Below are 9,395 nucleotides of genomic sequence, written 5' to 3' on the forward strand. Positions count from 1 at the left end.
GGGGAGACCTGGGGTGCAGCCTGGAAGGCCTGACTGGTAGCCCGTTGGAACCACCCGCCCTGGCCCTGCCCCTTCCTCAGACAAAGGCTGCTCCCTCCTCTGAGGCTTGGCTGAGGTCCCATGGGCTCCACTGTGGCCGACACTGGGCCTTCAGTGATGCTCCATTAATTCCAAATGAAACCTCTGCCGTCCAGGGAAAGCACTTGGGGAGGCAGGGCAGAGCTGGGGCTGGGCTCTAGACCTCAGGACCAGTTCTGGATCCTGGAGGGAACTGAGGCCTGGGTGGCTTGGGCTTGGTCAAGGCCATAGGAAAGAGACCAGAGGGCTAGGGCCTGGAATGGCTTCTTTTGGCTTGAGGCTGGGACTCCTGGTGGGGGGCACATAGACCTGGGACTGTGCTGACTTGTAATTTGGTTGCAAATTTTTCATTTTTATTTTAGTAGTCTTGCCATGCTAGTAATCAAACCCAAGTCCTCATGCATGCTAGCCAAGAACTACTAAACTACATTCCACCCTAATTTATTTTATTTTATTTTTCTAAATCCATTTTATTTCAAGGATAAAATTTTTTTTGCTCTTTAGATTTCTTGAAATAGGATAAAAATTAAAAAAAAAACTACAACAAAATTTCAAAACATGACAGTCATACATGGTGCATACATTGCACACACTGTCACCCTCCCAATCATTCACCGAGAACACAGGACATCTGCATTCAGTTATCAGAACAATGCCAGCACAAATCGTCAGTCAACTCAGAGCAATCAGTAATACAACTATCATATTATTTTTGTACACAGACATATATATGCTTTTTCTTTCAGCTTCTCACACTGATGAAACAGTATGATGTTTACACGTGTCGTATTTATCTCACTAATGAGTATATTCTCAAGATGCATCCATTCACCTGTGTCTCCAGTTTATCCTCTGTTGGCTGAGTAGTACTCCATTGTATAAAAATACCACGTTTTTTATCTATTCCTCAGCTGATGGGGATTTAAGTTGTTTCCAAGATCTGGCTACAAACTGTCCCAGCCCTAATTTTTAACTTAAAAATCAAATTCATGCTGGGTGCCGCTATAATACCAGTAACACCAGCTATTTTCAAGGCTCATCCATGGGGATCACACATTCCACACCATCATGGGCAACCTAGACACTATCAAAATTAAAGGTGAGTTTAGCTAGGAGGATAGCTCAGTGGAAGAGCTGTTGTGTAGCATGTGTGATCTCCTGGGTTCAATCCCCACAAAAGAGAATGGGCAGGAAGTGAAGAGTGCACATCCTTCACTTAAGCATTCTTTGGAGGCTGAGGCAGAAGGACTGCAAATTTGGGTACAGACTGGAAATGTAATCACATTGTGCCTCAAAAATAGGGAGCTAGCGATATAGCTCAATGGTGTAACGCCTGCCTGTCAAGTGCGAGGTCATGAGTTCGACTCCAGGTATTAAAATAATAGTAATAACGACCGTCCACGGTAGCACACACGTGTAATTCCAACACTAGGGAGGCCAGGGCAGGAGGATGCTTGGAGTTTGAGGCCAGCAAGGGCTACTTAGTAAGTTGAAGGCCAATCTGAACCACATAGCGGACCCTGTCTCAAAACACCAAAAATAAATAAATAAATAAATAAATAAATAAAACGGGATGGGGATCGGACATAGCTCAGTAGAAAGGCCCTAGGTTCAATCCTCAGTACCAAGATAAAAACACTGAAATCGGGTCTCCCATGAAAACTCAAAGACTGTCTTGAAGATCGGGCAATTTAGAACCCGATTTCCCCTCCTGTGGAAGGGGCAGCCCAGCCACACGCAGCCTCTGCCAGGCTAGGCCGGAAGGGCGCCTCTCCCTGGCCAAAGCCCAACCCCAGCGCGTCGCAGGGCCGGGAAAGCCCGGTGGGCTTCCTGGGGGAGGTGACAGCGGCCCGCGGGGACGCCTTGCGCGGCGCCACGCTCCGGCGCCGCCGCTGTCCCTGGTCCTGACGCCGGGGAACCCGACGGGGCTTGGCCGCCCGCGCCCCTCGCGGCCGCTGTCCACGCGGCGCCTCGGTCCGAGAACAGACTCGGGGCGAGGGCGCAGGGTGGAGCCGCGGCGGCCTCCGGGAACCCGCCTTCCTCCGCCCCGCCCCGCCCCGCCCCGCTCCCGCTCTCCGCGCCGCCAGGCGGGGCTCGGCCATGTCGGGCCCGCGCGCCGGCTTCTACCGGCAGGAGCTGAACAAGACGGTGTGGGAGGTGCCGCAGCGGCTGCAGGGCCTGCGCCCCGTGGGCTCAGGCGCCTACGGCTCGGTCTGGTAGGGCCAGGGACCCGCGTGCGGGGCGGTCCGGCGCGGGGAGGGGCGCCGTGGGGGCGGGGCCCGGGAGCTGCGGGGCTCCCGGGGCGGAGGGGTCCCGCGTGGGAGGGGAAAGAAAGGGGCGCGCCCCGCCTCCGCGCCGCGCCAATGAATGGGGGAAGGTTGCGCGGGAAACTTTCCTTCCCACGCAGCCCCCGAGGGGGCCCCCCACCCCCCCGCGCTGGCAGCAGAGCCTGGGGCGCACGGCAGAGCCAGGCCCTGAGCAGCCGCTCTAGATTCTCTCGGACCCGGGCCAGGTCGTCCCTGGGGCCTAGCCGTGCCCCCTACCCGTGCAAGTGCTATTGTTCGGAGGCCTTGGCGGAGGGAATCGGGACCCCTCCCGTAGGATGGCTTCCCACGGGTCCCGCCTCCTCCGCCCCACTTTTCAAGGCGACTTAGACTCCACAACCGGCTTAGGCCTGACAGAGATGCCTGCCTTTCCCCCTGCAGTCGTTGGGCAGCCAAAGGCTCTATAGGATCTTCAGGTGCTAGGGCACCCGACTGGGGCGAGGTCTCTGAACCTACTCCCACCCTTTCCTCCGTACCCAGGCTGGAGGACCGGTGCAGAATCTGCTTGCAGCTGTGATGCTGGCAGCGAGGTTCAGCAAGGGTGTGGACATTGAGATGGGCCCCCAGCACTGTGGGGTGCCTAGGAGGCCAGTGCCAAGTGGCTGCTGCCCAAGGTGGGAATGGGAGGGCAGAAAGGAGGGCGTGTCAGAGGTGCCTGAGGGATGGGCTCCCTCAGACCCCTGGAGGTTGAGCTGGCAGGCAGGTCAGGGCAGCTGTCCATTTCCAAGACGTGGAGGGCAGGAAGCTGCAGGAGCAATGCGACAGTGGCCAGCGAGGACTCACCTCCGGGTTCACCATCTGGGAGTCCCTGGAGGTGAGATTCCCCAGTGAGGGCCAGGTCTCTCGCTGAACCCCGGGTGCTGTTTGCTCCAGTCGACTCTTTAGGTTTGAGGGTAATTCCCGGTCACTGGACTACAGACAAAATGGGGCAAGAGGACTCCTGCCCCCTGTCCCAGGGGTGACTTGAACCCTTCCCTGCTGGCTCCCAGCCCTGGCTATCTTCCCCTCAACATCTACGTCCGTGCTCCAGGGCAAAAGACAATCCAGCAGGACAGAGAGACATGCATTGGCCCAGGGATAGGCTGTGCAGAAGCAAGGCCACTACCCTTCATCGACCCACCTCATGGGACTGAGGAGGGTGGAGGACCATGTCCCCATTTGCCTTGGAGGTGTTAAGGACGGATAGGAGGCCTGAAGAGGAGGAGGCATGAACTGGGGAGGGGGGCCAGACGCCCCCTCAGTTGGATAGAAACTAACTAGATAGCTGCTAGATACTGCTAGATAACTAGATAGCTGCTAGATAACTGCTAGAAACTAACACCGACAGCTGGGTATGTGGAGCACTCCTGTATTCCCAGCTACTCTGGAGACTGAGGTAGGAGGATTCCTGTAGCCAACCTGGGCAACATAGTGAGACCTGGCTTAAAACACCAAACCAAACGCAAAACACCACCACTGGCCGGCCTTCTATTTTGAAAATGCAGAACCACTGGGCCAAGGGGCCTTAAAGGTGCTTTAGAGCTCCTTGGTGAGCCTCCTGAGTGCAGGTGGTGCACCGGATGGGCGGGCCGCTCACTCTCTCTCTGGCCCGGCCTCTCCGTGCGTGGGGTGAGTGGGTCCGTGAGACAAGAAGACCCGGCGTGCGGGGCGGGGAGACGTTGGCAGAGCAGAGAGCGAGCTGGGGGCAGCCAGAATGCCCCCTGAGGCCCAGCCCGCTCCTCACTCTCTCACTTTCTAGTTCAGCCTACGACGCGCGGCTGCGGCAGAAGGTGGCGGTGAAAAAGCTGTCTCGCCCCTTCCAGTCGCTAATCCATGCACGGAGGACATACCGCGAGCTGAGACTGCTCAAGCACCTGAAGCACGAGAATGTGAGTGCTTGACTAGTGGGGGTTACCTAAGGGAGAGGTCCAGGGAGAGTGGGGGGCAAGCCTGAGATGGGCCAATGGGGAGCGGGCTGGTGGGCGCGTGCCCGAGAACACCCCCACGTGAGCTGCCGGCGGTGCCAGTGTGATGGGGCGGAGCCAACGGGAGGCACGTCCACATTTGGGCCCACCGTTGGGGAGGCCTAAGGCTGAACCTGGCTTGCCTTTTCCCTTTGTGCAGGTTATCGGACTCCTCGACGTCTTCACACCGGCCACGTGCATCGAGGACTTCAGCGAAGTGTGAGCGCACACGCCTGGCCTGCGACTGCAGCCCTGACAGCTCTGGCAGGGAGTGGTGGTCCGGCCTTGACCTGATTCCTGACCCCACTGCAGGTACTTAGTGACCACCCTGATGGGTGCCGACTTGAACAACATCGTTAAATGCCAGACGCTGAGTGATGAGCATGTCCAGTTCCTCGTGTACCAGCTGCTACGTGGGCTGAAGGTGAGGGCATGGACTCGGGGCTGGGCCCTGGCATTGGCGGGCTGGACTCAGCAAGGTCTTCCTTCCCACAGTACATCCACTCGGCCGGGATCATCCACCGGGTAGGTGCCATCGTGGGTGTGGGTCCTGGTGGGCTCTGCCTGCGCTCATGCCCCACCCATCCCGCAGGACCTGAAGCCCAGCAATGTGGCGGTGAACGAGGACTGCGAGCTCAGGGTGAGGGCACGTGGGCTGGGGGGGTGGTTAGGACACCTGCAGGGTTTGAGGCCTGTGGTTCCCCCAGATCCTGGACTTTGGGCTGGCACGACAGGCAGATGAGGAAATGACTGGATACGTGGCCACACGCTGGTACCGGGCTCCTGAGATCATGCTGAACTGGATGCACTACAACCAGACAGGTGCAGTCTGCTCTTAGCCAGGAGCCTCTGCAAGCTGGGGGCACGCTGGGGAGTGAGCCCAAGGCCTGAGGGTCCTGGGGGTGATGCCTAGTCTTGGGGCACAGGCAAGGTCCCCCAGCTTTCAGAGGAGCCGGAAACATGGTGGGTGGTAGGTATCTTCCATTCCTGAGCTCACTCCTCCCTCTGCTCCAGCCTGGGCACAGGAGGAAAGGCTCTTCTGTCATGGGCCTGCACGTGACTGAGGGTCACAGGGCTGGCTCCTCCCAGCTCCAAGGAGGGCCTGAGGGTGGGGAGACTGACGAGCCTTCCCACCCTTCCTCACAGTGGACATCTGGTCTGTGGGCTGCATCATGGCTGAACTGCTGCAGGGAAAGGCTCTCTTCCCCGGAACTGACTGTATCCTTGGTCCAGGCTGGGGAGCAAGACAAGCTGGAGTCACTTTCCAGATGGTGGGGGTGGGCTCTGGCCCGCTTCTCTGTCCCCTACTATGCTACCCTCAGTTCCCTGCTCTCTGTGCAGTGCCCCCTGCCCTAGGGGTTGGGGGCTGGTGAAGGTCCATGGCTGGTCAGAGGGTATGTCCTGAACCAGGTAGACATTGACCAGCTGAAGCGCATCATGGAGGTGGTAGGGACACCTAGCCCTGAGGTTCTGGCAAAGATATCCTCGGAGCACGTAAGTCTGAGTCCAGCCAGCCACCAGCCCCTGTGCTGACTAGGCGGGGCTGTGGGGTATGGTGATACAGGGAACATGGGCAGGGTGGGATAGGCCCAGGCTAGGCACCCAACCCTTCCAGAGGTACAGGTAAATGGGGAGAATATTAGTGGTATGAGGGTCACTGAGGACAAATTTTTTTTTTTTTTTTTTTTTTTGTCTTTTTCGTTTTTACTGGTACCGGGGATCGAACTCACGACTGCCTGCTTGCAAGGCAGGTACTTATGCCGCTGAGCTAAACCCCCAGCCCTCTTTTTTTTTTTTTTTTTTGTCTTACTGAGGACAAAATTGAAGCACCAGTGGGGCTGTAGCTGTGGGCAGCGGTGTGAGTGGGGCAGGGAGCACTCTGGCTCTTGCTCCTACAGGACTCTGGGGCCCAGTGTGGCCTGAGCCTCTGGATCCCAGGAGGAAGTGGAGGTCTCTGGTCTGCCTGGCTCCTGCCTAGCCTGTTGGAGAGAATATAAATCAGGGCTCCCTGGCCAGGGAGGTAGGGGTCAAGCAGCCCCCCCCCCCGGACCCTTCTTATGTACCCCCAGGCCCGGACATACATCCAGTCCCTGCCCCCGATGCCCCAGAAGGATCTCAGCAGCATCTTCCACGGAGCCAACCCCCTGGGTAAGGACTGGCCCTGGGACGAGGCTGGGCTCCACCTCTGGCCTGAGAGGTGGAGCTGAGGCTCTCCTCTGGCCCCCTGCAGCTGTAGACCTGCTTGGGAGAATGTTGGTGCTGGACAGTGACCAGAGGGTCAGTGCTACCGAGGCACTGGCTCATGCGTACTTCAGCCAGTACCATGATTCAGATGATGAGCCGGAAGCTGAACCCTATGATGAAAGTGTTGAGACCAAGGATCGAACACTGGAAGAATGGAAGGGTGGGCGCGGGCAGGGCATGGAGAGGTGGGCTGTGCCTAAGTCCTAAGGGCTGTTTCTGCTGGATCAGGGCTTTGCCTGTTTCCTTCAGGAGATGCCCTGCTACTCCCCAGCATGGTCAGGAGGTAGAGGGCAGCACGGGGCAGGCCCTGGCTTTCAGCTGGGTGGAGGCAGCTCCCAGAGGGAGGGGCCGGGGCAGGCATAAGCTCACCTTTTTCCTTCACTCTCAGAGCTCACCTACCAGGAAGTTCTCAGCTTCAAGACCCCGGATCCTCCGCAGCTGCCTGGCAGCCTGGAGATTGAGCAGTGAGACAGGGCCACACTCCAGCCTGGCGGACCTGAGCTGGCCCCTTCCTCAGTCCTCAACTCTAGCCTGGGCGCTCTTACCCTTAGGGGAGTCTACATATGTGTGTGCGCACCAGCGTGTGCCTGCCATGTGTCAAGTCTGAGCAGAGGTGTTCCAGGGTCTCCTAGGTCCTCCCACTCTGTCCTAGCAACTAGGCTCTCCATGAGACCTCACAGTGGGGGAACCTGGATGCCTACGAAAGGCCTCCCTGGACCTGTGTCTTGTCCATCCCGGCTCTGCCTCAGAGGGTATCTGGGGTGGAGGGAGCCCAGATGGGCTGGAAGCCTGGAGATTCAAAGGGAATGTAGTGGTTAGAGCTGCTCAGGTTACAAGTGGGGGAACAGAGGGGCCTGCCCTAGAAAGTACCAACACCTGCCACAAGTCAGAGAGCCAGCCCAGGGCCTGTGCCCCACCAGGCTGGGCACCATCCCTCTGAGGGTGGCATAACTACTGCCACATGTCCAGTCAGAACAGCTGCCCAAAACTTAGAGCTTGCCTGTGGCACATGTGGGCACACGTGTACTCCTTCCTGGTGGTCACATGTGCAGGCTTATGTGAGCCTGCGAGCCAAAGGACCAGTCAAGTAGGAGGCCTGAGTTGGGGTGGTGGTCTCACTCTTTCTCCCCTAACTCCAGCTCCTGGTACCAAGGGGTGCTGAGCCTGGTCCGGCATTGTACCAGCCTAGAGCTCAGGGACCCTGAGGCATCCACATAAGCAGGGCCCAGGCTTTCTCTTTGGGCACAGGAGCTACAACTTTAAGGATGCTAAGGCAGGCAGAACACATGGATGTGGACTTGGGCACTTCCTGAAGCTTGGCCAAGACTGGACAAACCCCTGTCTGCTTGCTACCTCTGACCACTGTTGTGGCTCCACAGCCAGAGATCTGGGGTGCTCTGGTATGTGGGCCAGCCCTCGTCTTCCCTTCTCCCAGAAAGGAGATGACCACATAATCTCTGGGACAGGACCCTGCTTGGAGACATGCTAGAGGAGTGACTCCTCCCTGGAGAGGGGGTGACCTCTTGCCTCTTGGGACCCAGGGAGGTCCAGATGTCAAGTGCCTGCACCAGGGGTGCACAATAAAGGGGGTTCCCTCTTGCTCAGTCTGTGTCCCAGGTTCCAGACTGCACCCTCACAGTCCGTGCTGCTTAAGGCGGTAGGGAGCCAGATCTCCACACTACATCTTCGGTTGGTCTGGCTGTTTGAGACCCACACACTAACCACACTCTGTGGTACTCCAGTGAGACCAGCAGCCACTTCTGGCTCTCAAGAGACCAGGGGAGGATGACAGCTCTGGGGGGGCCTGACCAGATCCGTCCTGTATGGGAGGACGCTGGCTCCCTCCATAGGCACACTGGCTCCCAGCCTAGGTGCAGTCCCTCCCTCAATGGTCAGGGTACCTGGCTGGGGGTCAAGTTGGATGCCTGTGGGACTAAGACCTGCCCTTCCCCAGTGGCAGGACAGTGTCTGAAATAGCTGCTGCTGCTTTTCTGTTTAAGAACAGGAATTCAAGGATAGCTGGTGCTCCTGCACCCTATGGGTGGGCACGGCCTGTGTGCACTCTTTCCCTGTGTCTTGGACTTCTAGAGGCCTGGACAGTGGTTAGGCTGGTCCTGGGGGCGGCAACCAAGTTGTATGTTTGGACATGGATGAGAAAATGGAACCAAACCCTGGTTCCACCTCAGGAATGTGGTCTGACACAGGCTCTGCAGGCCTCCCACAAAGCACAGACAACTTGGGCTACCTGGAAAGATGTGGCACAGGGCACAGGACACAGATGTCTGCAGTCTGAGTGGCCCCAGGCTGCCCCTGCTGGCTGTCAGAGCCAGGTCTTAAGTGTGCCAGTCACTAGCCACAGCCCAGGTGCAAAGCTGTCCTGGCCCAGCTCTGCTGTTGAGCTGCTGATTCATGGCAGCAGGCGGGGTAGGGCCCCGGGGATCCAGTTACCAACAGTGCAGCTGGCTCTGAGGAGTAGACCCCGTGTGCCCTTTGAGACCTATATCTAGCAGACACAGCCTTGGGACTGGGCTTTGAGGAACAGCTTGGGTGGGGATGAGCCAAATGGGGTCTCACATGCTTGGAGGAGGTACCCCACATGCCACAAAAAGAGAGATGTGGGTGTAAAGGTCCCAGGGGCACCCACAATGTCAGCCTTCCACTCTTGTGGGACTGGGGAACAGAGGCCTCAGAGATAGGGTGGGAAATGTACCCTGAATATAGGTGACAACAAAGGTCTTCCTATGGAAAGGGGGAGACCCTGCACTGAGACATCTTTGGGGATACAGTAGGCGATGATTTCTGGCAC

General features: G+C 57.8%; 1 protein-coding gene across 4 annotated transcripts; it reads left to right on the forward strand.

Moving 5' to 3' along the window:
• Nucleotides 1-2,101: 2,101 nt before the first annotated feature.
• Nucleotides 2,102-8,193, forward strand: Mapk11 (mitogen-activated protein kinase 11). 4 transcript variants are annotated; one of them, XM_063243879.1, is made up of 12 exons: nt 2,102-2,294; nt 4,141-4,270; nt 4,506-4,564; nt 4,658-4,769; nt 4,841-4,870; nt 4,938-4,985; nt 5,053-5,167; nt 5,492-5,563; nt 5,760-5,839; nt 6,415-6,493; nt 6,576-6,749; nt 6,978-8,193. In XM_063243879.1, exons 1-12 carry the CDS (start codon nt 2,179-2,181, stop codon nt 7,055-7,057), a joined length of 1,095 nt encoding a protein of 364 aa, XP_063099949.1. In that variant the 5' UTR covers nt 2,102-2,178; the 3' UTR covers nt 7,058-8,193. The 4 variants fall into 4 exon arrangements, with proteins under 4 accessions (XP_063099949.1, XP_063099950.1, XP_063099948.1 ...); XM_063243877.1 differs by lacking the exon at nt 2,102-2,294 and adding an exon at nt 2,425-3,216; XM_063243880.1 differs by lacking the exons at nt 2,102-2,294; nt 6,576-6,749 and adding an exon at nt 2,412-3,216.
• Nucleotides 8,194-9,395: the final 1,202 nt, after the last annotated feature.

This window comes from Cavia porcellus, unplaced genomic scaffold, assembly GCF_034190915.1.
Source record: "Cavia porcellus strain 051 isolate PalLab524CR breed Dunkin Hartley unplaced genomic scaffold, mCavPor4.1 scaffold_40, whole genome shotgun sequence".
Classification (NCBI taxonomy): Eukaryota; Metazoa; Chordata; class Mammalia; order Rodentia; family Caviidae; genus Cavia; species Cavia porcellus.

Coding starts and splice junctions, on each gene's coding strand:
- Mapk11 (XM_063243877.1), top strand. CDS start 3,065: ATGGGCTCCCTCAGACCCCTGGAGGTTGAGCTGGCAGGCAGGTCAGGG. Junction 4,271..4,505: donor AGCACCTGAAGCACGAGAAT/GTGAGTGCTTGA, acceptor CCCTTTGTGCAG/GTTATCGGACTCCTCGACGT. Junction 6,750..6,977: donor AACACTGGAAGAATGGAAGG/GTGGGCGCGGGC, acceptor CTTCACTCTCAG/AGCTCACCTACCAGGAAGTT.